This window comes from Macrotis lagotis, chromosome 2 (genome assembly GCF_037893015.1).
Source record: "Macrotis lagotis isolate mMagLag1 chromosome 2, bilby.v1.9.chrom.fasta, whole genome shotgun sequence".
Taxonomy (NCBI): Eukaryota; Metazoa; Chordata; class Mammalia; order Peramelemorphia; family Peramelidae; genus Macrotis; species Macrotis lagotis.
Window position 1 is genome coordinate 66,695,419 of NC_133659.1, and position 27,693 is coordinate 66,723,111.

At 39.9% G+C, this 27,693-nt stretch overlaps 1 protein-coding gene across 1 annotated transcript; it reads left to right on the plus strand.

The window, feature by feature from the left end:
- The first annotated feature begins 1,958 nt into the window (after nucleotides 1-1,958).
- Nucleotides 1,959-27,608, plus strand: PRDX6 (peroxiredoxin 6). Its single transcript, XM_074220881.1, has 7 exons — nucleotides 1,959-2,004; nucleotides 9,272-9,653; nucleotides 9,940-10,170; nucleotides 21,817-21,973; nucleotides 24,745-24,891; nucleotides 25,618-25,764; nucleotides 26,554-27,608. Exons 1-7 carry the CDS (start codon nucleotides 1,959-1,961, stop codon nucleotides 26,680-26,682), a joined length of 1,239 nt encoding a protein of 412 aa, XP_074076982.1. The 3' UTR covers nucleotides 26,683-27,608.
- Nucleotides 27,609-27,693: the final 85 nt, after the last annotated feature.

The following is a 27,693-nucleotide window of genomic DNA, read 5'->3' on the forward strand; positions in this document are numbered from 1 at the left end:
CTGAAGCCAGATTTGAACACAGAAAGATGAGTCAAGAAGACTAACATCAGCACTCTATCCACTGCATCACCTAGGTTGATCCTTGGAGTAAGTGATCTCTAAGGTCCCTTCTGCTTTAGGGTCTAATGAATGTATATATGGATATTACTAAATGTGGTAACTAGATGTTTACTATAAGAAAGTGTCCATTGAAATGACTCTAATTTTAAATAGAAGCATCACCTACTAACAACTACTAGAAAAGACATTGAAGCCTTACCAACATAGCCCCCAGGCAATAATTCATATCATGTCATGTCTTGGCTCAGTCTTCTACTTCTCCTGAGACACACCTGGCAAAAATTCCATCTCCCAAAGGCCTAGGGCACTTTAGTAATTGCCAATAAAAGTTTCCCATAAGGCTTGAAAAGCATACCCTAGGGAAGAACAAGTAATAACCTTTTCAGCGCAAGAAATTAACAGCATCTCTAGAGATATTAAGGATGTATGCATCTCAAATAAGCATTCAGAACTGAACACATTATCTTTCTCCTCCAAACCTTCTTCTAAATTCCCTATTACTACCAATCTTTCAGGTTCACAACCTTGGTGTCATCCTTGACTCCTCCCTCTCACCCTACATATTTGACACCCTAGCCAAATAGCATTATCTCTATCTTTATGGCTTTCAAGTATTTCCCCTTCTATCCACTCACACAGCTACCAACCCAAATATTGCCCTACTGATCTCTCACCTGGATTATGAACCAAATCTTCTAATCTCCCCTTTGCCTCAACTATTAATTCACTCTAATATACCCTTCTCCACCCAGCTGCCAAAGTGATTTTTCAAAAGTGGAGACAACACACACACACACACACACACACACACACACACCCTACTCAATCAACTCCAGTGGTTCCCAATTGTCTCCAGGATCTCTGTTTTACAATCAAAATTCTTTATAAATTGTTGCACTTCTTACATTTAATACTCTCCACTAATATCCAGCCATTTTCTATTCTCTGAATTCTTATAGGTCTAAAATTTTCTAATAGGATATATAATTTAGCATTTGCTTAATGGTTGTTTCATTTACTTAGATTCATTTATTCAACAAAAATATAAGCTCCTAGAGGTCAGAGATCATGATTGATGTGTCTTTTGTAATCCTATTATAAATGTTCAGAAAATATTTCTAACTTAGGAATAAGAATGTTCCAAAAATTTATTTTAAGTCAGTTGTTGAAACTTAAAATGTTTTTATAGGAATGTTGTTAAAAAAAGTGTAGAGTGATTAGCTTGCCAAGCCAGTCTATAAAACTCTATTTTAATCCCTCATTGTGATGAGAGGCAATGTGATAGAATGGATAAAGAACCAGGTTTTGAGTTAGATCTGGGTCTAAACCTTCCTTTGACAAATCCTGGCAGTATAACCCTGAGAAAGTCATTTAAACTTTCAGTGCCTTATGCAACTCTTAGAGATTACAGAATGATTGCTGATTTTCACTAAAAGAAGAATTTATCTTACCTGTAGAGTTCTTTATGCTAATGAAAACACAGGATCTGTACAAATCAATTCACATTAATGTTTTAAAATTCAGATTTTGCTTTCCCAGAATATTATACAGTTATGACATTAATCACTAAAGAAAACAAATGTGCCTATTGTGGATCTAGAGTCCTAGATACACATTTTCCATCATTTCTTTCTCATTTATGTCCCACAGGTATAAGTGGTGTGGGAATGACCTCTCATTATTCCCCCAAAGAACTGAGATGACACAGAGGAGCAGATTTGGCAAATTTCTGGTTAAAATGGTGACACAAGCTTAGCTTTTCCACCAAATACCCTAGCATGGATCCAAATGGCAATTAGATAGTGTTCAATGATCAAGAAGACCAAAGAGATAACTCAATGAGTACATCCAGTCCAGGATAGCATAGGAGGTCACCTAGAAGCCTAAGGCACTAGAGAATGGATACACCTGGTGAGGTAGAAGCTCTGGTAAATAGGATCTCAAGTAAGCAGGATATTTTTTCTGGCTTATTGGGGATATAGAATTATTCCTCTATTAGATCACTACAGAGCGAAACAGAGTCAGACAATACATACTTTCTTCAGAACTCTCCAAAGAGACTCAAAGGCAATGCTCCTAGAGGGACAACAAAAGAAGACAGGTGGAGCAGCTAGGCAGCACAGTAGATTGAGCACCAGCCCTGGAGTCAGGAGGAACTGGATTCAAATTCAGTCCCAGATTCTTAATACTTATTTAGTTATGTGACATTGGGCAAGTCACTTAACCCCATTGCTTTGCCAAAAAAAAAAAAAAAAAAAAAAGGAGATAGGTCTAGGTCCAGAATCATACCTGGGTTGCCCTCCAGGGTTCCTCCAGAAAACCTGAAATCAGCAAGAGCTCTAACATCCAACTGAAGTCTACCAAGGCCAGAGCTAGAGATGGAGTCAATTCCCAGTTTGAGATTATACAGTGAGAGAGAGATCACAACAACATCAGAACCCATGTTGAGCCATCAGGAGACAGAGACAGAAGGCAGGAATTGTACCTGAGTTCCAAGTATTCCATCTAGATCTAGTAGCAGCAGCAGCCTGACTACAAAGGGTGAAGCAGGGCCAGGGCCTATTCACTACATCTGAGAATTTAAGAGAGGAAAAAATCCAAGCTCTGGCACAAGGTCCCTGTTTAGAAACTGAGGCTGAAGATATAAGTAAACAGAAGAAAATATTAAATTTAGTGAAGGAATAATCTGGGTTATGGGATGTTCAGGAGATAAATCTTGAAAAGAATAACTTTACAATAAGTACAAATGGAGTCTCAGAAGAAGAAAAATTAGTTGGTTCAAGGAAATGAAACAAGAGATTTTTAAAAAATTAAATTAGAGTTCAAAAGGGAAAAAATTAGGAGAATAAATAACTTAGAATAACCCCAAGTAGTGGACTCCTTGAAAAAAATAGACAGGAGCAAGCAGAATTCATAAAGCAATTCCATGAAGCAACAAAAACCATTGGATCAGTCAAAAAAACTGAAAATTTAAAATAAACAAAGTATCTTCTATTACAAATTATTCATTTCCTTGCATTTGAAAATTCTATTTCTCTGTTCAACAGTTAAAAATCATAGGAGTCCCTTTGACGACTTACAAATTTCAAATCTGTTGAATATCCAAGAAACCTAACTCTACCAAGTTCAGTGATTGCTCCTTTTATTTGAAAATCTCTGCAAAGATTGATTTTAAGCTTTTCTAATTTAAATATTTTCTCTAAGAATATATGTTATATGTCCAATCAATTGCTGAATCCTATTATTTCTACTTCTACTAAATTTCTCACATCTAGTCTCTTCTTTCTACTTACCTACATGGCTGTCTTGTGCCTTGACTATTTCAAGAATTTCTGAATTCTCTGTGCCTTAAGCATCTTCTCTCTTCAATCCATTTTACTAAAGCATAATTCCCTAGTCAATACTCTCCAGGGCTCCCTCCAAATTATCTTGAAGTATATACATATATATATATAATATATTATATATATATATATATACTGTATATGTTTATATATGTGATCATCTTCCCAAAAAATATAAGTTCATAAGGATAAGCAAATTTCATTTTTGTTAGAATTTTAAAATGGCATCCCAAAAGACAAAAGAAAAAAGCTAACAACTAAGAATAATTTGCCCTGCAAAAACAAGTATAATCAGAGGAATGGAGGGCTTGATTTTCAAATAATCCTAATGAAAAGACTAGACTGTCAATTGCTTATCCTTTGAAGAAGAACAATGACATCACAGGTGATGACTTACCTGTGAATTGGATTTAAGTGAAGCAGAGTTGCAGTCTTCAACCTCACTTTTTTCCCAAGTCATCAAAGTTCAGTGGCAAGACAAAAACCAGAACAATTAGCAATGACCCAAGGTACCCAATAGCTTCAGTCACTGTCATGGCAGTTAGAACAAATTGTTCCTATTCATCCATTCTGCCAGAGAAAATCTTCACATGATGGGGGTAAACATCCCACTAAAACTCAGGTCTCAAATCTGTTGGTTATGCTCAACTAGCTGTAAGCTTATTTACGAGGGTATGGCCTCTGTTCATACTCCAGCTTCTTGCACTCAGATAAAAGTTGATTGAATCAGGTGGACACCCATGTTGGATGAACAGCCCTGAAAAGGGTCTGGCAAGATAGTCCTCCTGAACACCCCACATAGTTCCCAATCAAAACCTCATAAAGAAAATAAATTTGAGCAATTGGAAGGTATTGCATATTGGTAAAGTGTTTATATTCTAATAGAAAAAGAAGAGACAAGAAACAGAATTCCACTATCACAGTATCCCAAGTATTACAGAAGAAATAAAGAAAACCAAATAAGTAGTACATGGGGTGGATTTGTTCTGCTCTAACCTGTTACATGTAAGAGAGGAAGGCTTAAAAAAAAGGAAAAAGAAATAAACCATAGATGAAATAATGGAATAGAAATTTATTTCACATAATTAAGGTATAAAAGAAGAATATACTTAGTGGGACTATGAAGGGAGTGAGCATGTGCTGAGTTTCACTGTTATCTGAAATTGGCAAAAAGAGTTTAATATGTGTATACACAAAGAGTTTGGAATAAACATACATTAAATTCAACAGGGAAATAAATGGGTCAGGAAAAGGAGTGAGACAAATGAAAAACCCAAGTGATAGAATTTTGCATAATTAATAATCAACATGTTAGTAAAACTAGCAAATAATCAATAAATTGAGGTCAATGGTCTCTGTCATAATCAAAGACCCAAACAGAGGTGGTTAGTTGTTTAAATAACTTTGGGAAAGAAGGTAGAGGTGTTCCTGAGAGTGAAAATCAACACTGATTGGTTAACTATTAATGAAGGGATGGAAATATTAGTGATGAGGTGGGCAAAATGTTTTCACCTCTTCCTGCTGGGAACATGGTTTGATGATAATTGGCTGCTTTCAGTTATCTAGATAAATGGATCCATCTCCACACTGATAACGTAAACTGTTGAATAATGGATTAGACTTCACCAATCTTTACCCTTAAATCAGTAATGTATATCTCACTTGAATAACCAAGATTGAGGAGAATATCTCATGGTCTACTGTGGTCTTCACAAGGACTGGGCTTTGAATGAAAAAGTAAAAAGAGAAAACCACTACTAATAATTAATTTACTAATAATTTGTTATTAATCATAAAAAGAGGATCTTTGAGTCCTCTAGAATGAAATTGGTTATTAATATAATATGAAAATAATTTTTCTCAGGTGAAAGTTTAAGAAAGCAGTTGGCATTGAAGAAAGAATAGTCAAACAAAAGAATCTTGAACTTCAAAACACAAATGGAAGAAAAAAAAGGATGGAAATGAATGGTTCCACTCCTTGTAGGAGTGCTTAATTTTTTCTTCCATTTTCTCTATGTTTACTAATGACTTTTTGAGAGTGATGATTGCATTTTTCCTTTTCTTATGCTCAATACTTAGCACAGTGTCTAGCACATGATGATGATGATAATAAAGATGATGTTTGTCCTTTTTCTTTTTCTTTTTTTTTTTTAGGTTTTTGCAAGGCAAACGGGGTTAAGTGGCTTGCCCAAGGCCACACAGCTAGGTAATTATTAAGTGTCTGAGACCAGATTTGAACCCAGGTACTCCTGACTCCAGGGCCGGTGCTTCATCCACTATGCCACCTAGCAGCCCCCTTGTCCTTCTTTTTCAAAGAAGATCATGACATCAGGAAAGGTGATACCATGACAGGCACATAAATTGGATTTGAGTAGGGGTCCTGTTCTAAGAAACCAGCTTAATTTTCTCTTTCAAAGTCATTTGGGTCAGTGGCCTGAAATGAATCAGGATGACAGGAGATGGTCTTGTATGCAAGGTAATCAGGGTTAAGTGACTTCCCCGGGTTGCACAGCTAGTTAGTCTCTAATCCAATTCATGTGCTTGTCATGGCATCACCTCCTTGATTTCTTCTTCAAGATGGTCTTCAAGAACAAAGGACAAACTAGCATACAACAGCTACTTCATGAAAGCTCTTTCTTTCTTGTTGTTCAGTTGTTTTCAGTAGTATCCAACTCTTCATGACCCTAAATGTGCTTTTCTTGGCAGAGATACTACAGTGGTTTGCTTTTTCCTTCTCCAGCTCATGTGACAGATGAGGAAACTAAGGCAGAGTTAAGTGACTTACCTAGGGTCCCAGTTAGTATCTGAGACTGGATGGCACTCCAGTATATGTCTGAAGCTGAGTTGAAATTAGATCTGAATTCAAATGTTTATTGACTGACAAAATTATGTCACCACAGAAAACTGAGTAATTAAGATATCTGAATGATGAGGGTCAGAACCATAGAGAGAAAATTCTAGAAGCAGAGTAAGAGTTCTAGAGATTTCATTTTTAAAAAATATTTTGAGCAATTTTCCAGACTTTTCTCCCATCTTAATTCTCAATTTAGCATGTATGGGTTTAAATTGTTCAGTCATAAAGATCTGAAGTCGCATGGTCTGCAATAGGGCAGCAGTATAGGCAGTTGAGTTAGAGAAGACAGAAAATCGTCTTTTTGAAGTACTAACACTACTTACTCCCTGCTCACATGAAAGACACACAGATGTCTTTTGCTGTATAATAATTCTTCCCTCCATGCTTGCACTATTTTACTTGTGTTCAATTTTATTCAAAAGACAGTAGAAATGGAAAACTTTGCAATAGACTTGAAAACAGGAAGCTTGAGCTCAAATTCAGTCTTTGACAATATATATTATCCTGAACAGATCACTTAAATTCTCTAAGAGTCCTTTTCCTCATCTGTAACAAAAAAAGTGATATTATTTTGCTACCGTCCGTCTTGGGTTTTTGTGAGGAAAGTACTTTATAAAGGACAAAATAAATATGGAAGCTATTGTTTAATCAGAAAGTATTGTCACAAGGTATAGTGTAAAGTATGCTGGGTTTGGATTCAAAAGACTTGGATTCAAACCTATATTCTGTCACTAATGTGACCTTGGATAGTCACTTTAATTGCCTGGGTTCCTCATATGTAAAATGAGAATGCTTGCCTTGATGACCCTCAGGCCACTTTCCAACTTTCAGTCTGTGGTGCCATGTTCCTATGAATAGTAATGCTGTCTCAGTATCCATGGTCTTGCTTTGCTCTCATTCTCATTCCAAAATGCAGCAGCAGAGCTTCTTGCACTTGTTAGCTAGCACCTTGGCAACTACAATTTTGCCTTATATTTCAGCTTGGGTTTCTTTCTTGCTCCTGTGGCCACACACATACACACACACACGCTATATGAGCTCTCTCATTCAAATTAAAAATTCTAGAGATTTAATAATAAATGAAGCTGTAAAAAATGGTTAGACTACTTAATATTGTAGAAATTTTTTTTACATTTTATTTCTTATTTGTATTATATTATTATAACCAAGGCTTATTTTGATACAAAAACACCCAAAACAGTTTTGCTTTGAAACTCAAATGATCACAATAGGGTAATTAATATTTCATTTCATATATATGTATATACATATATTTCATTTAACAGGGAAATAAGAAGGAAAGAATAGGTCTTACATTTTTATTAAATCCATAATTCTCTTTCAAGTGTGTACACTGATTGATTTGAAAGATTTTAGACACCTGGACTAATTTCCAATATAATTTCATCATTCCAGTAAACTAGTCCAACCCTAAGACATCAACAAACTTAAAGATTTGGTTAAAAAGAAAAAGTACACACATATAAATATAGATGCATGTGTATATAAATTATATATGTGCACATACACCTATATGTATGTGTATGCATGCATGTATTAATGCATGTATACAGGGCAATCCCAAAAGTTTTAAGTTTACAACTGCACTAAGACTTTTGGGACACCTTATATAATCTGGAGTGTTCTGGAGGAGAGTTTCTGGGAATTTCTGCCTCTAGAAATCCTGCAATCTTAGCTCCACCCTCCAGCACCAGAGATGTCTCTGATAACTTTAGAAAAGAAGACTAATCCCAAAGGGAAAATAAATTCTACCCCTCTCCCCAATCTCATTTCAGTAGAAAGGATACCAAGCTCCCAATATAATCAGAATAATGTGGTAGTTATGATTTAGTTTCACAAGACTTAACCTAGGGGCAATCAAATTTCTTTTAAAGTAATCATTTTGCACATTTTGCCAAAAGACACTCTTCCCAAAGACGAAAAAAGGCAATCCTCATGTACTATAAGATTGAATTAAAAATTAGCTTTATTTCTTCAATTTTCTTTGCTTAATTTTTTTGACATTTCCTCCCTTTTTCTGATTCTTCAAAATGCAAATATCCCTGGAAGAGGTCATATTTTAAGCTTTGGTTAGTTAACATACTAATGAAAAATGAGCAAGGTTTCAGGGGTTGCAGCAATGGGGTCATGGAAACCTAAATCTTCTTTGTACAAAAGTCTGCAACAGCTGCCTTCCCTGTGTTGTCAAATGGAGACTTTGAGCAAAAGAACAGTGTATTATACTAAATGGAGTTGGACTTGGAGTCAGAATCTGGAATGATCATGATGATAGCTGAGAGAAAAGATTATGAGCACCCCACCTAAGATGACAGCATCTTAGGGACAATGTTCTGGTGGTTCCTACTTGGAGCAAGAAAAAATATCAAACCCATGTCAACTAGACAAATTCCCAGGGTTGGGGTGGGGTTGCTAAGTTATTATTCTGGCAGAACTGTGCCTCTGAATTAAAGAAATCTTTGTGAAATAGGATTTTTTTTTTGGTTTTTGCAAGGCACTGGGGTTAAGTGGCTTGCCCAAGGCCACACAGGTAGGTCATTATTAGGTGTCTGAGGCCGGATTTGAACTCAGGTACTCCTGACTCCAGGGCTGGTGCTTTATCCACTGTGCCCCTGTGAAATAAGATTTTTGAAGAGAGAAAACTTTGTGTGGTAACAGAGAAATAAAATATTCTAGGTGCCTCCGAAAAAAAAAAAAAGAATTCAAGATGAGAGAAGCAGATCCATGAGGTGCTAAATAAGCTAAAATACAGTGTTAAAGTCCAGGGAAGACCTGAACATTTGTAGTGGTTCATCTGAGAAATATTAATCATTTATGTTGTAAGCAGTGTCTCAGCGTATGGACTATAAAATGCTAGACCTGAAATCAGACAGACTTTGGTTCAAATTCAGCCTAAGACGGTAGTCTGAAAAGCCTTCTTCACTTTTTTCACCCTCAGTTTCCTCTTTTGGAAAGTGAAAATACTATCTGCGGACCTTAAAAGGCTGTCATTGAGTCACTCCTGTGGATGCGGTTCTGCACGCGTGGGTTCGCGCGCATCGTGTTCTGGGCACAGGCAGACAGGACGGATTCGTGCGAGCCCGGGATGAAGAGGAGGGAAAGCGATCGTGGGGTGTGACGAAGCTCACGGACCCCTTTTCTCAAGTTTTGCTAAGTTTTGTTGAGAAGTCCGCCGTGCCGGGTGGCACGCGCCCCGCTCGTCCCCGTGCCCCTCCCCCGCAGCCTGCGGTCCCCCCCGGGCCGGGAAGGAAAATCACAACAAGAGGGGAACCGCGAGAAAGAGGGGAACGTCCGCGTGCCGAGCGGCCCCAGACTCCGCCGGGGACCCCCTTTCGGTGCTCCTCGTGTCCCCGGGGCTTAGCGCTGCCTCGGACGCAGTAGGCGCCTAATAAATGCTTATGGGTTGGAAAAAGTAAACCGCAGAGAATGATGAAGGGGCGTCCGTCCGCGGCCTCCCGCGCAGGCCGGGGGGGAGGGGCCCTCTCTGGGGGCCAGAAGGGGCGGGGCCTCGGCGCGGGGCGCAGGCGCCGCGGAACCGGGCAGAGGGAGGGAGGGGAGGAGCCCGAGACGCGCCCCGCCCCCGGCCCCGCCCCCGGCCTTCCGGTCCCGCCCCTCTGCGTCACGCCCCACCCCCTCTCCCCTCTCCCCGGTTGGTGCGCGCAGCGCCGGGCCCCGCCCCTTCCGCGCGCCGGCCCCGCCCCGGCGCCCCGCCCCCCGGCGCCCCCTTTTTCTGCCGGCGGGCGGCGGCACCCGCGAGCGCGCACGTCGGCCCCGGCTTCTCCCGCCCCGCGCCGCCGCCTTGCCAGGAGGGCTGCTGCTCGGAGAGGAGGCCCCCAACTTCGAGGCCGACACCACGGCCGGCCGCATCCGCTTCCACGACTTCCTCGGGGACTCGTGAGTCCGGCCCCGGCCCCGGCCCCGGCCCCCGCCCAGCCCCCGCAACTGCTTCAGCTCCCTGACCGCCCCCACTTCGCCTCCCCCGTGTGCCCCGCTCCCCTCACCCCGAACTCACCGCCCTCACCTCACCCCACCTCCGTCCCCCCATGACCCTTCACCCCGGCCCCCCTCAGCTCCCCCAGCCCCCCATGACCCTTCACCCCGGCCCTCAGCTCATGACCCTTCACCTCCGGCCCCCAACCCCTCAGCTCCCCCAGCCCCCCATGCTTCCTGCTCCACCCCCATGACCCTTTCACCCCGGCCCTCAGCTCCCCCAGCCCCCCATGACCCTTCACCCCGGCCCCCCTCAACTCCCTCAGCCCCCCATGCTTCCTGCTCCACCGCCATGACCCCTTCACCCCGGCCCCCTCTCCTCTGCGCCCAGGACCCCCCAGATGATCTGCTCCCCTCCCAGGCTGACCCCTGCCCCCCTGCCCCCCACTCAGCCCAGCTTGACCCGGACCGCTCCGGGCGCCTGCTGGGGGGGTTGTCTTCCCAGGCCCCACTTATGCAAGATGTCCGAGACCCTTGAATACTGTTTAATTGTGTTTAGAAATTCTGATGAGTGGGGGTGCGGGGCTGTGGTGGGGGTCGTGCTCCTGGGCGCAGTTTCCTCTGGCTGGAACTGGCTCCCTGTGGGGGGATCCAGCCCCCGACCTCCGGGCATGTGACCCAGCCCTCGCACTCATCTTGGTGACTGAGCTTTCTTAGTGCTTGCTATTTTATCTTGGGTCTTTTTCCACGCTTATTAGGAAGGTTAGGTGAGTGAGTAAAGGTGGAGTCCGACCCTTTGGTCTTTTCTTGCCAAATCTGGTCACCTTGTAAATTTAAAAATCATTAACTGCCCAGAAGCTTACCTAGGTCCTCTTTATCTAGACCCGCCTCCCCACCTTGCACTGATTAAAAATGACTGTCCAGGATGTGGCTGGTGAGCAACTTTGAGAACAGTTGAAGAATACTCTGTATTTAGAGCCTCCTTTTCCCCTAACTGTGAACACATTTCAGAGATGTTTTCTCATGATGTTTTCTGAGGCCCACTATTCTATTTCCCCTCCCTAGGGGTCTGTGAGTTGTGTGGCCCTTAACACTTTTTTACTGTGGACACCTAACTTTTTCCTCTTACTCTCATGGAGACACAGCCAGTTGGTACCAAGGATAGAGGGCTGGATTGGAATCAGGAAGACCTGAGTGTTCCTCCCTAAGACCTGGCTCTCCTGATGGCACAGCTTTTCAGGTCACCATTTCCAGCTCTGAACTAGAGTTGGCTATTCCTTGCCTCCAAGACCGCTTCTAGGATTATCACTTAGCAACTTCTCTTCTTTTTGAGATTGACTTCTCCTCTACCACCAAATCAGGCTAAGGACCTCGTGCATATTTTCCTCAACTTCTGCCCTCTTAGATGGGAACTTCATTATATATATATATATATATATATATATATATATATACACACACACACATATACATACTGATAACCTGAACAAATATCCTAACCGCCTCCCTAGACCTCTACTTAACTTCCAAGACCTACATCTCCAGTATAACTAGACACCAAAAGAGTCATACCCTTGACCTTGGTCATGGCCTTTAAATATTCCTTCTATCTGTGGTCAAGATCTATGAAATTGCTTTATGTGTACAATCTGTTCTTAATCTGTCTCTTTTGCATTGCAATTTCAAACCTTTGTCTTAACCATTACCTCCAATCCCTCCACCCCCATTAGTTCTTTCCCAAGCCAGCTGTCCTTGGGCAGCTAGATGACCAGTGGATAGAACTTGGGGTCAGGAGGACGGGAGATGACAATTGACACTTACCTTGGGCAAGTCACTTAACCCCGATTGCCTTGCATCCAGAGCTAGGGCCATCTCCAGTTGTCCTGATTCATATCTAGCCACTGGATCCAGATGTTTATGGAGGAGAAAGTGAGGCTGGTGACTTAGCATAGTCTCCTTCACTCCAGTTCATGTGCTTGTCAATGGCATCACCTCCCTGATGTCCTGGTCTTTGAGAACAGAAGACAAACATCATCTTCCCTTGCCCATCTTTGACCCTTTGGTGAGACAGTGCAATTCAACACTGTTATCTCCTCTGAGTCTTTGGTTCTCCATTTCTTATCACTGATCTTGCCCCCTACCAAGCCTCAGCCTTGAAATACTTGCATCATCCATACTGTACTTCCTTTATTCATTTGGTACTAAACGAAGTTGGAGAAAAATCATGAAACTAGGCTAAATGGATCCATGACAAATTTCTTTACATAATCAACTATAACTCTTACCATGCCAAGACAATTATTATACCTTTTCCACCTCCCTAATTGATTGATTTATCTCACCACTGGCACCCTCTCCAAGCCTTTATATTCCTTCTTTGACTTCTACTAGCTCACCTTCCCTAGAACCATATACTGAGCTTGGTCCTTTCCCCAAATTCCATCACTTTCTCCACTTTCATTGCTGTCTCACTTGAAGAGCCCTTTCTTTGCCAAGGCTAACCTATTCCTCCTATCTTCTTCAGCAGATTGCTACCTAATCTTCAGTCTCCACCTGCTTCTACACTGTTTGCCTACTACCTACAAACATGCTCATGTCTCTCCCATCCTTAGGAAATCCTCACTACATCTCTATTTTATGGCTAAATTCCTTGGGAAGACCTTTTTTATATTCTGGCTTCCAACTTCATTTAACTAAAAATGCTCTCTACAAATTTACTACTTATTTTTTAATTGTCAAGGTCTATTTTTCAATCTCATCCTTCTTTAGCCTTTTTTTAACTTTTGATTTTGTCAGTTGATACCCTCTTTTCTCTAGATTTTTGTAACTGTTCACTACTGGTTCTTTTTCTAATCTGACTGTTCTTTCTCTGTCTCTTTTCTTGGAGCTTAGGATGGTTTCCAAGGCTCTGCCTGGGATCCTCTTCTATTTTATCTGACTTGATGATCTACTCAATTTCCATGATTTCAATTATTTGTATATAACTAATAATCATATCTACTTGACTAGCCCTAACCTTTCAGTTAATTTGCAGTAAAGCCTCAACTGCCTATTAGATCTCCCAATAGGATACACATACATTTTAAATTGAACATATCCAAAACTGAACTCATTATCTTTTACTCCAGGTCCAAATTCTCTCCTGTGCTCTAGCTCTTCTCTCTTTCCTCATCCACTCAGCACTGAGAAGGCAGACAATATTATGCCTGTTATTTTTACATGTGAAGTCATGCAAAACATATATATTTAAATTATAGACTGGTCAGTTCATTGGGTCTTCTAATGTCTATTCCAGCTCTTTTAAGTCTTATGATCTTTGAGAAAGATTCTCTTCCTCCTGAGTGTTCCATTTCTCCACACCTCCTTCACCTCCAGTTCACTTGTCCCTGGGGTATTGCACAGCCTACCTACAATTAAGGAAGTTGTTTGAAACTTGCTTAGGCTAGAATTCTAAACCATCCCATACTGATGGTGCCATCGTCCCATTTTATGGCTACTTAGAATGAAGTGCATAGGGACAGCTAGGTGATTACAGTGGGCAGTAAATAAAGCACTGGTGGTGGAGTCAGGAGTTCCCAAGTTCAAATCAGGCCTCAGACACTTAAATTACTTAGCCATGTGACCTTGGGTAAGTCACCTAACTCCATTACCTTGCCCCCCCAAAAAAAAACAGAAAAAGAAAAAAGCCCATCCATTGCCTTTAGGATAAAATACAAACTCATAGTCTTAGCATTTTAAACCTTCTGTAAATTTGCTCCACTCTACCTTTCTAGATCTCTTCTTTCTCCCACATTACATTCCAAACTTGACTTATTTACTCTTCACTCAACAGAAAACATTGCCAATTCCCAGTTCCTTGTCCTTGTGTAGATTGTCCATCATTCCTGGATCGTGCTCTCCTCAATATTGCTTCTTATAAGCTCTAACCTTCCTTTAAAGCTCAGGTAGTCTAGCATACTGATTCATATGCTGCTGAATCCTTTCAATCCAGTCTCTACAAATAAGTTTCTATTCATCTTAATGATTAACATTTTGTGTTCCCTTATTAGTGAAATACATATCATGCAAACAATGTGGTGTAGTAGGAAAAAAAACACTTAATATGGAATTGGAAGGCCTGGATTTGAATTATGACTCATCTGTCTAATCCTTTTATAAGCTTTAGAAAGGTCATCTGCAAAAGGAGAGGGTAAAGGGTATTCGACTGGATGGTCTATAAATTCCTTTCCACCTGTAATATGAAATCATCTACACACCTAGGTGTGTCTAGTGTCTAAGTACTCAGGGGATTCTGCAGATAGAGTTGATCTGTAGGCAAACAACAGGATGATTTTGTGGTGGAAAACTCCCAAGACTTAGATTGAGGATGGAAGAATCATTCATCCTCTCTTGTCTTCCAATTCTGTCTTTTTTCTCTCCATGCCACAGGTTAGGTCTGCTGACTGACTCTGACATAAGAGAAAGGATGGAGGAGATTCTGATCCCACAAATACATTATCTAGACTTTGCTGGACTTGTCTGAGTAATGGGTCCTTTAGTGAGTACATAGAAACATCCTCTTCTCACATACTACACAATACTCCTTGACTGAATTTAATAAATGTATTAAGCACTTGTTATGCATCAGGCCCAATCAGAGGCCACCAGATTTTCCAAAAGTAGTTTTTTTTTTTTTGACAAGGTAATGGGGTTAAGTGACTTACCCATGATCACTCAGGTCCTCCTGACTCCAGGACCAGTGCTCTGTCCAGTGTGCTACCTTGCTGTCTCTGGTTTGTGTAGTTTTAAAAAATTTCATATTGTAGGGGAAAGAAAGGATAAACACATCTTGGGTTTTTTTTTTAAGTATATTTGAGGTTCATACAACTTTCCTGGCCATAGAGGAGCTCACTATTTAAAATAAACTCTGGTGAATACATATATATAAAGGAAAATGTCCTTCATTCTCAAAGAAGATCATAACATGAGGGAAGTAATGCCATGACAAGCACATATTGACTGAGGGAGATGCTAAGTGAGCCAGCCTCACTTCCTCCTCCAGAGCCATCTGGGTCCAGTGGCCAGATAGGAATCAGGATGACTGGAGATGACCCTGGATGTGAGGCAATCAGGATTAAGTGACTCAGCCAAGGTCACACAGCTAGTAACTGACAACTGTCTGAGACTGGATTCAGAACTCCTGTCCTCCTGACTCCAAGACCAATCTTATCCACTCTGCCACCCAGCTGCCTTATATAAAGGGAGTAATGTTTTGTAATAGAAAGGATTGCTCCTTAATTTAGCTCTTAAGTTGAAGATTTTTATCTGTCACCTTAAAGTATTAAAACAGAATTACTATCTTCTTTATCATAGACATTTTATTAGTTAGAAATTGGATCTTTTTGAGTTGTGACTGAAATAATTAGTCATTACCTGGTGGCTAACCATCCAGAGAAGGGCCTCTTCAGGGGCAGACAGTTCAGTCCCTCACAAAGAAAGATTTTTTCATTTCCTGGTGATGCACCACTAGCATAACTTGAAACACTGCATCTACTATCAATGGCTCATTTATAGGAGAAAAATAATAAAATATATCCACTTATCCTCAGAAAGTAGGCAATTTAAATAAGGTTTCCCAGTTGGGTTGGGTTTCTACCCCTCATCCCTTCCCTCAAGATCAAGAAGCATATTCCTGGAAGATTACCCATCTCCTTCAGACTGACTGACCTATGGGCCTGGGACATAAATTAGAAAACAAAAAGCCTGAGTCCTAATTAATAAGTTGATTATTAACATAATAGAAAAAATAATTTCCCTCATTAAGACACCAATATTCTCTCCCAAAGGTGTGCATTCTTGTTTTGTAAGGTAACTTAAATATTTATTTTACTGACTTAGAAATGATATTCTCTATTAAAGAAAGAATTCATTTGCCTTGGGGGTTTTTTAGATAAATTTTACTACTGTACTTAAATTGTTAATTTGTTTTATCAAAGTCAGTTGTAACAAGCATTTTTGTTTCTAGTGTCCATCAAAATCTTCATGCATATTTTTTTTAGGTTTTTGCAAGGCAGTGGGGTTAAGTGACTTGTCCAAGGTCACACAGCTAGTTTCTTAAGTGTCTTAGACTATATTTGAACTTGGAACCTCCTGATTCCAGGGCCAGTGCTCTATTTACTGTACTACCTAGCTGCCCCCATGCGTATTTTTAATGAAATACAAACTAATATACCTAGATTTTAATAAGTTTCTGAAACAACTAATGTTTGTCCCATTGAAATGCTTATGTGAAATCTGCAGGGATTTTTTTAAAGGTTTTTTTTAAAGAATTTACATAACTTCTTTAAGCTGGACTAATATAAGAAACTGAAATGACTCATTATAAAATCAACTTTATCTTGCTTCTTTGAGTTCACAAATAATTTTTCAAGTAGTATAAATAAGTATTAGCATTCTTGTAATACTCTAACCCTGTTAGTCATTTAACCATGTGAACACAAGTGACTTCTGTCCAGAACTTCTGCATTCTGACATTGGACTTTATGATTGGACTATGAAAGTTTGTTTTTTCTTAATTTGAAAAGACTCCCAGACATATTTGTCCTTCTCAGGTCTTAGTCTCTTCATACTATAACAAACAAGTGTACAGAACTGTGTGCATGTTGTTTTCCCCATTGGACAAGAAGTTTCTGGAGAGCAGGACTGGGACTGTCTTTTCCCTTCCTTTGTATCCCCAGAGCCTGATACTGTAAACAACAGTGGGCTCTTACTAAATAACTATTGACCAACTGAAAAACTACTCCTTTCTCTTATTCTTGAGGTTGGTGATGAAGAGAGTGGGGAGGATTTGAAGAAGGCTCTCTAGTGGAAAGTTATATGAGCTTGTTTGTTCTTCCTCTGTGTAATTTTAGTACATTTTAAAGTTATCTTTGTATAGATGACTTGTGTGTGTTTAAAAAACTTTTTTGTTGAATTGTATATGATTTTGTTTATATAATTTTTTAAAACACTTATCAACCAAAGTATTTGATGTATGAAATGTATTTGCAGGTTATCTCACTCATTTTCTATAATGCTGATAACTAGTGATAGTGGCAGGCCAACCACAGTGGCTTTTCTGTTGCTGCATATAGAAAATAGTCTAGGATGGAAAGACTCCCCCCTCCCCCCCCCCCCCCCCCCCCCCCCCCGTTCTTCCTTAAAAGTTTTGTTGCTTATTTAAAAAGGAGGGGACGGATGCCCTGGTTAAGGAGAAAAATAGCCTCATTGTAAAAAGTTGTGCAAGGTTCAAATGGCTTGGGGAAGAGAGGAGGAGGCATGCCACTGAAGGGAAAAACAGCTGGCCAACTGGGTGAAGTTGTGAAACAGTCTACAAACGGTCCCTTAATGTGACTCAGCAAAATATTCTCTATCCTATCAGCCAGTGTTAAGAGTAGTCATCCTTCCATCTCATTCAGGACAGGTTTAACTTTTTTTTTTTTTTTTTAGATTTTTCAAGGCAATGGGGTTAAGTGGCTTGCCCAAGGCCACACGGCTAGGTAATTAAGTGTCTGAGGTCAGATTTGAACCCAGGTACTCCTGGCTCCAAGGCCGATGGCTTACCCAAGGCCACACGGCTAGGTAATTAAGTGTCTGAGGTCGGATTTGAACCCAGGTACTCCTGGCTCCAAGGCCGGTGCTCTATCCACTGCGCCACCCAGATGCCCCAGGTTTAACTTCTAAGAAGCAGCTCCCTGCTTCCTATGAGCTCTAACCAGAAGGCTTTACCTCTGAAGATACCAGACTCTTTGTGGTCTGCTTCTAATTTCCTTGGAGGACTTTTTATCCCTACTGTTCTCTTAATGAGTTACTATGTTTGAGATTTTTTTCTTTTTAACTTAAAAAATAATCCTGATAATACCTTTTCTCTATCCTCATCTTTGACTGTCATTTGATACAATCACTTTCCTCCACAGTTCTCAAACCTTCTTACTTGGTTCTCATCCTTTGTGTCTGGCTGCTTCTTTTTCATTTCCTTTGCTGGCTCCTCATTCATGTCCTGGCAACTATCTGATATTTTCCTTAAGTTTGCCCTTAGAGTAGGAAGGGACTTGGCAGGCCAAGTAGACCAAACCCTTCAATTTACAGGTAAGAAAACCAACACTCAGAAGAGTACAGGATGATCAAAGTCAATGAATATAGATAGGAATAGGAAAAAAACTGAAGCCAGCTTCTCTGAGTCCAACTCCATGCTCCTTTCGTTCTACCAAGAGTCACTCTTGGTCACTCCTCATTCCACCCTCTGCCAAAGTCTTTCTCAATTCTACCTCTGTGGTACTGGCCACTTTAAGAGTGTTAGTTCTAAAAATGTAAATGACCATCTACACATCTTTTTTAATTATATCTTTACAAAGAGCTAAAAAGAAAAAAGAATTCTATTGAAATAATCGTAAAGAGGTTCATTTAAGGATGTAAAAAATTATTAAAACTTAATACTGCACTAAGACTTTTGAAATACTTTTGTAAAGTCTGGTTTGTTATTAAAGCCCTTCCCAACCTGACCCTTTTCCTATCTTTCGAGTCGTCAGATACACTGATGATCCAGCCTCACTATACTTACTTGTGGCTCCTCATTCCTGGCATACATCTCATTTCTGAAGGTTCTGTTTCCTCACCTCTGGCAATATTTTTTTTTTGCAAGACAGTGGGGTTAAGTGACTGACCCAGGGGTTGTACAGCTAAGTAAGTATGAAGCATCTGAGGTCAAATTTGAACTCAGGTCCTACTGGCTCCAGAGCTGGTATGCAATCCACTGCCCCCAAAAACAAAACTCTTAAAAGAGGTGGAGGTAAACTGGGAATGCATTCCAGGCATGTGGGATAGCCTATTTCAAAAGTCTAGAGTGTCACAGATGAGGAATATCAAGAGGGCCATTTTATCTGGACTGTAGAATTTGTGAACAAGAATGATATATCATGTTGGAAAGATAGATTGGGACAGGTTGGGAGAGGATGTAAAAAGCTAAACAGGAATTTATATTTGGACCTAGATACAATAGGGGAATGACCCAGGCAGATCTTTATTTTTAGAAAAGCACTTTGGCCACTATATGGAGGACAGGCACAATTAAGAATCCATTAAACTGGGAGGACGGCTAGGTGGCGCAGTGGATAGAGCACCAGCCCTGGAGTCAGGAGTACCCAAGTTCAAATGCAGCCTCAGACACTTAATAATTACCTAGCTGTGTGACTTTGGGCAAGCCACTTAACCCCAATGCCTTGCAAAAAACTAAAAAAAAAATCAATTAAACTTATTGTAGTAGGTGGTAAGGGTCCTGAATAAGGATGTTGGCTTTGTGAGTAGAAAGGGGGCGGCTAGGTGGCACAGTGGATAAAGCACTGTCCCTGCAGTCAGGAGTACCTGGGTTCAAATCCAGTCTCAGGCACTTAATAATTACCTAGCTGTGTGGCCTTGGGCAAGCCACTTAACCCCATTGCCTTGCAAAAACTTAAAAAAAAAGAAAAAGAAAGGGAGATGAATATGAAGATATTTTGGAGGTAGAAAAGACAAGATTGGGAACTGACTGGGTATGTGGAGTGAAGGATAGCAGAATTGTAAAGTAGGAAGAGGGATCATGATACCTCTTACAAAAAATAGAGAAGTGGAAGCAGGATGAGTTTGGGGTAAAGACCATTATGTTTAGTTTTAGACCTAGAAAGATTAATTTGTCCTTGGGACATTCAGTTTGAGATGTGTGATTGCTCCTCAGGAGAGATCTCTGATTCTTCTTCATAGATAGATTAGGGTAATTCAGAGAAACTATGGGAGTTGAGAAAGTATGGGGGTGGGGAGGCCTAGGACTGAGATTAGAAATATGCCATGTTAAATGATATGGATGGTGACCCAGTAAAGGGGGAACAAAGGGAAGAGGTGTGGTTTTTGGGATAGAAGACTTAAACATCTACTAGTTAGGGCTCCCTTCCTGTTGTCTTTCAAGGTTATATAATTTTTTTCCCATATACACAACAGACCATTGTTTGCCCACCAACTAGAGCAGTAAGAATTGGATTTTAAAGTTTGCTTTTTAATTGGGTTTGTTTACTGCATTCCCAGGGAGGGAGGTAACTAGACAAATATTGATATTCTCCTTAACCTGAACTGCATTTTTTAAGCAAGGTGGACCTAGCCATTGAGACACAGATTATAAGCATTAGGCTCAGTATTTCTCTTGTTTAGTCTTTATCTAGTGATTGGAAAAGAAAGGGGAAAAAAACTCTAAAATACTGGTTTTCATGTCTCATGTCAGGAGGTACTGTTGCTTTAATTGGCTGTCTTTGCGTTCTTTGACAAGATAAAGTATGAGAAGAAAGTTGTCAAATGGGATGATCTATCAATTTTAGAGAATCTGATGCTACTCATATTCAGCAGTGACACTATGTTAACTTAGCATTTTCCTTTTAAATCCCCCAGAATTCATCTAACCCTGCAAAAGGAGGAAATAACTCACTAAAGAAGAAAATTGAGATCCCTATATTCAGTACTGTGAATATAATCATCATAAAGGACCCTTAAAAGTTACTTAATCCTGGGCTTTAGAGATAGACTGGGACTTTGAGATCATCTGAATTGGTACCCTAAATTACTTTTCTCACGACCCAGTGAAGATAACAAGAAGTTCAAGGATTGCTATTGTTTTTCAGTTATGTCTCAACTCTTTGTGACCCTTTATTGGGGTTATCTTGGCAAAGATACTAGAGTGGTTAGCCATTTCCTTTTCTAGATCATTATATAGATTAAGAAACTGAGGCAAATAGGGTAAAGTGATTTGTCCAGAGTTACACAGCTAATCTGAGGCCAGATTTGAATTTAGTAAGATGAATCTTTCTGACATCAGGGCTGGCATTATCCACTGTGCTACTACCTAGCCCATTTCAAGTATTGGTCCCATTTTACTGATGAGGAAATAGAAATTTAAGAAAAGTCATGAGAATCAGGACGTAGATTTTCATGTTGATGACCATTCTTCCTCTGAGGTAACTGCTGCCTCCTGGATTTCCCATCTTGATCAAGAATATTTAAAAATGGAAATCTCTGGTGAGCATCCAAATGTTGTTAATCTCATACTCTGGATCTGGGAATGAACATTCAAACCTTAAAGCTTGGACTTCACACTGTCTTAATTTAACTTATTTTTGTAAACTTGGCATTTGAAAATTTTCATTTCTTCCATTCCTCCCCTGACAGGAAACAATTTAATATAGGTTCTATGTTTGTTAAACATATATCCATATTAATCATGTTGTGAAAGAACAATCAAATCACAAAGGTAAAAAATTAAGAGGTGGAAAAAACAATACATAAGACATCTTTTAAAAATTGAAGATTTTGGTCTGCATTTAAGCTCCTTAGTTCCTGATATGGATGACATTTTCCATAACAAGTCTTTTAGAATTGTCTTGGATTATCGTACTGTTGAAATGAATGAGCAAGTCTATCATAGTTGAAGGTTCCATAATGTTGCTGTTAATGTGTACAGTGGTCTTCTTGTCCTACTCTTTTCACTCAGCGTCAGTTCATGAAAGTCCTTCCAGGCTTTTCTTTTCACCCCTTCTTGATTCAGTCCCTTCACATATTGCATTTTGTTCCTTCTAGATGGGGCATTCTCTTCTCCCACCCTCGGGACTTCACTCCAGTGTGCACAACAGAGCTGGGCCGAGCTGCCAAACTGGCCCCAGAATTTGCCAAGCGGAATGTTAAGATGATCGCTCTTTCTATTGACTCTGTCCAAGACCATCTTGCCTGGAGTAAGGTACAACACCAGAAGTTTGGGCCTGAATGTCCCATTGGATATGCTGTTTGATTTTCTGGTTTGGGATATGATTAAATCCATGAGAAAACTTCAATTTTACAATCTTTTGTACTATCTTTACCCAATTTACTAGTGCTAACATAAGACTTCAGAGAGCTATTTAAATATCTATTTAAGAGAGGATTCAGGGGAGGTTAATCATGATCCTCTGACAAGTAAGAAATGTTTATTGTTTTGTGGAAGTATCTGCCTCTGGTAATCTTTGCTAAGGGATCAGATCTACCAGATTGGTTATCTTCTTGAACAAGATAAAAATCTGTTAATTTTTATAAGGACAAAGGGGCAGTTAGGTGGCATAGTGAAAAGAACACTAGCCCTTGAGTCAGGAGGATCTGGGCCTCAGATCCAGCCTCTGATACTTGTAAAAAACTGCCTAGCTGTATGACCTTGGGCAAGTCACTTAACTCTGTTGCCTTAAATAAAAATTTTTTTAATAAGGAAAGTCAACATCTCTTTTTTGGAAGGCACCAGGTTAATTTGTTGGGGCTTAAAGAAAGCAAGTAGATATCCCAGAGGCCATTGATGTGAAAAACAACTTTTCTCTTAATTGTAACTTTAAACTAACTGGAAGGGAAAGCTCAATTCCTGAGCTCTACTCAGTGATAAGTAGAGTAACTTTAGGCAGATGCAGCCTCAGATTATAAAATTAATACAGCATAAAATCACTTATATTGTAAAATCCATAATTTTGATATTTGCACTTAAGTAACTAGTTAATCATTATTTTTCTTTTTTGTCCTTGCAACCAAGATGCTTAGCCATGGTTGGCAACCAATAATGATTTGAACTGAAATGAATTCAGGCTAACTATGTTCTGAATTCCCACAAACTATTCATGTAGATATGGTGGTTTTATTGTCTTAATTTTGACATGGTTAAGGCTAGGCAAGCATTTTGAACTGAAATGATCAAACATGCCTTTCACCTCATAATCACAAGAAAATAATTGTTAATAAACATTTATCTGGTGTATACTATGTGGTAGACACTGATTGAGAATTGAAAAATGAATAAATAAGCCATGGCCCTGCCCTTCAGGAGCTTGCAATCTATTAGGGCCATCAGTTAGCTAGCATTTCAGGTACCCATTGTGCTTTGATAAGTGCTAGACATACAAAGAAAGGCCAAAAGATAAGCCCCTGTCTGCCCTTCAGGAACTCCTAGGCTAATGCACAAGATAGCATGCATACAACATATACACATACACATACTATAGCCAGGATATACTTTCAGGATTATTTATTTCAGAGGGAAGACACAGATTTGAACTAGGAAAGGCTTGTTTCTGAGATATGAGGGGAACCCCAGAAGCTGGGAGTAGATAAGCAAGGAGAATGTCCCACACATGGGGGTTAGCTAATGAAAACTTTTCAAAATGGGACATGAGCAGGGGGAACAGTGTCACTGACAGAATATGTTAGGGAAGGGCAGTAAATAAGGTACACCAAGTCTGAAAGATGTCCACTTTTGAAGGATCTTAAAACCAAAACAGGATTTGATCCTAAGAGTAATAGGAGAACCCCTAGAGTTTGTTGGGGTGGGGAGCAGAGAGGAGTGATGGTCAGACTATTGTTTCAGGAAGATCCATTTGATAGCTGAATGAAGAGCCAAGTTTTTAAACAAATAACTATAATTTGTTGTTATCGTCCTTAGGGTAAGGTGTGCTTTCTTTGTAACCATTCTTGAATGTGAGTAGTACAGGTCCTCCTCAGAGATGATGCAGTAAGGAGCTTGCCTATCTATGGTTACAGTTCTCCTGACTCCAAATACAGAAATGTTTTTCACTGTGCCATAGTATGTTGTGCAAAGTAAATGTAATTACTATATAAATAAGGAATAAAGTGCTTTGAGAATGGGGGGGGGGGGCTTGACTACTCTAGGATCTCAGAAAGTAGAAATGAGGAAGGGACTGAAAAGCATCCCCCTCCTAAGGGATAGCAGGAGTCATGACCGAATGCTCTAGACACAGTAAAGCTTGAATTGCTAAGTGCCCTGGCCTTGGGGTTCAGAGAATATTTCCAGTATTATTACATAATCCTGGCAAGGTCAAATTATACTTGGCACATTTTGTGGTAGCAGTCTACAATAAATGCTAACTCTGTGCCAGCAAAGAATTGAAAAAAGTAGGTGCCCATAGGGGCTGACTAAAGAAATATAGCATATTATAAATATTACTCTGCCTCATATGAAATGAAGGATTTAGAGAAACACAAAATTATGAAGTAGTACAGTGTAAACAGATCCAGAAAAATCATGTATGTGCTAGCTACAACAGAAATGGAATCCCAAAATTGAACTGAACTTACCTAACATGGCAAAGAGCTGAAGAAATTATGGTACTGCTTTCTTTGAGAAGATGGGGAACTGCTATCCAAAGCAGTTTGTGGGTCTATTGGTTTTGTTGAATTAAGTTTATTCTCTGTTGCAAAAGAATGCTCATTAGTAGTTAGGAGTGAGTGTTCTTATGGGTGGAATTTGGAAATGAAAGTGACAAAGTATCAATAAGCCAGAAATAAATACTAAAAAATCTGACCTGGTTACCCAGTAGACAATGGTTATAATTGTTCCTATAACTCACCCTTTAGGAGTTTTGCTTCATAGTTCAAGATAAATCACTCTGTTCTCTCCCTATTCTATTAAAGGGGGTTAAGTGTTAAGATAATCCCAGAGAACATAATCTGGTTTAATACTCCTGTTTTCCCCTCATTCAGGATATCAATGCATACAATGGTGATGAGCCCTTGGAGAAGCTGCCTTTCCCCATCATTGATGATCACAAACGGGACCTTGCCATCAAGTTGGGCATGTTAGACCCAGATGAGCGGGATGCGCAGGGCATGCCAGTGACAGCTCGAGTGGTGAGTTTCCTATCCCAGCCCATGCTTTATAGGCATCCAGCAAAGGATTCTTCCCATGGGCTTGCTTGTCTTGTTTCCCTTTGATTTCCAAATAGTGTTACTTAAGCAAAATCAGATTAACACTTAAGAGTTAATTGTTCTATACTCTTTGCCATCTTCTGCTTCCCTATCAGTGGAGGCAGGGAGGATGTATATGAGAGGCTGGTGCAGGTTAGGAATTCTTACTCATCAAACTTTTCTTATTCCAGAAATACAAAGACAAAATTGAAAAACCATCCTTCCCTTGAGGAATTAGTATTCTATTGTGGAGTGAAACAATTAAATTGGTCATTCTGTGAATTAAGATAAAGAAGCAACTGGGTAATATAGTAAATATAAGGCCCGAATCAAGAAGACCCAAATTTGAATCTTAGTCTGTTTCTGAATCTGTTAAATGAGATATTAGACTTGGGAGCCTCTGAGGTCACTGTGAGCTTTCAATCTGTTCCTTGCTTTATACATAACTTTGAGAAGGAAGGGGGGAGACTTAACCACTAGGGAGGATCAGGAAAGGCATCCCCTTGAAGTTTAATCCATCTTCTCAAAAAAAAATGAGATCACCTGTGTTCAGGATAAGGGGTACTCTGTACAGTTGTACCCCTGAATCTTTGCTGCCTGTAGCAAAGTATAAATTATACTTCCTAAATGATAGAAGTACAAACCTTATACCTTTGCTCTGTTTTGCAGGTATTTATTTTTGGCCCAGATAAGAAGTTGAAGCTATCTATCCTCTACCCTGCAACTACTGGCAGGAACTTTGATGAGATCCTCAGAGTGGTTGATTCCCTTCAATTGACAGCATACAAGAAGGTTGCTACTCCTGTTGACTGGAAAGTAAGGCATCTGAAAGAATACTCTCCCTCTCTGCCCAAATAGAACAATCCCAATGTCAATCAAAAGGCCTGAAAAAGGAGACTGTAATGTAGTAAATACAGAGCATGCTTTAGGGTCAGGAAGACCACCTCTGATCTTATACTGACCCAGTGACCCTGGACAAGGCCCCTGGATAACTCTTAGGCCTCAGAAAACAGTTGGTGGGGGGAGTTTCCTGCCTTGGGAACTCTCTCCTCTGGTGAGAGACCAATTCCAAGCATTTGAAGTATTATGAAATATTTTATATTCAGGGTCACCTTTTATAGACATTTTCACATCATATTAATAGAACTTAGCTATAGGTAGTTATGTCTTTTGATATAGGTATAGATTAGGAATAAGTGAGTATTTATATAAAAGATGAGCTGGAAGAGACATCAAGCACCATTATAGTCCAACCCCCATTTCTTTACAGATTTAGGAAATAGGGCATATGTGCCAGGGAGATCAGGCCCTATGGAGTTGCCTGAGGCAGAATTGGAACCTGCTTAACCTTGGTCTTAGTGTTTAGTGAATCTGAAAATTAGGAGATCTGATACTTAGCTCTGAGGGTCAAGAAAACCAACTTCTCAAGATCTCTGTCCTCTTCTTGGTAAAATGTTTTTACTATCTTTAACAGATTTTAAAGCACTGAATAAATAGGTGCTATAAATGTTGGTGTAGTGTGGTTTCATGCTTAAGAAACTATTGACAGCTCTATCCTAGGTATCATGATTCACATTAAAACTTTTCTTATCAATTTTTCTTTAGTGTGGAGATAGTGTAATGGTTATTCCAACTATCTCTGAAGAGGAGGCTAAACAACTATTTCCTAAAGGGGTCTTCACCAAGGAGCTCCCTTCAGGCAAGAAATACCTACGGTACACCCCTCAGCCGTAGCTTACTCCAGCAGGACCTGCTGGGGCTCCCTTGAAGATCTCTCCCAGAGGGGATGCCAGCCTACCAATCAAGTCTTCTACAGTAATTGATTTAAACATCTTGGAGTGATGGAAAGTCAGGAGTCTTTGAGCTGCTCTACTAATGTGTGGCTTGTTAAATGAAAAGGGCACTAAAAGTTACCTGTGATTCCTCTCCTTGTGCCTTTACCAGCACTTCACTTGGGTCATTGAACTCCCTTGTCGTTCTGCTGACTTTCTCTGTTTTGGGACTTAAAACTGTGAGCTCTGTTGCAAGCTCCATCATCAGCCATAGTATCATTGGTATTTGGGGAAGGGGGTTACCTCGGAGCATTGCAGGAGTAGAATTTCTTTATCTGGCCTAGTAGACAAATCATTTCTTTTTCTAATTATCTACTTGAGGGAGGAGGCAGTTTAACATGTCTGGTTGTCTGATTTTGAGTTTCACCTCCCTAAGTTTATGACCATCAATTTGTAATCATTTAACTATTTCAGATAGTGGGGGTTTTTTCCCCTCAATTGTTGAGTGTTCTAAACAGTTAGAAAAAACTTGGAGATTCTTATCTTTCTAACAGATAGGAGGAAAGCAGGATACAGTTCAAATATTTTTACTAGATTGAGCAAAAGAGCTTTCTAATTATGTTACAGCCTGTGGTTGAGACTATGGAGAAAGAAACTGCACTGGTGGACAGTCATAATTAATGGGTGCCTTTTTAAACAAGTCATGTATTGGACATGGAAAACTGCTCTTAATTGTCATAATAAGATGAAAGTATATATACTAGTGGGAAAGAAAGGGATAAAGATACTATTTCTTTATTACAAAATGATGTCTCTGCAGTGGATAATTTTCTGTTTTCTGATGTTTTGCCTTTAAGGGAGCCACCAATAAAAGCTTTTTGAAACTAAGTCATAAGTCTCTTCATTTGGGTGTATGTGCCTACATACTTTCTAAAGAGTTGTGATCCTATATATCCTAGTCATTTCTTGACTC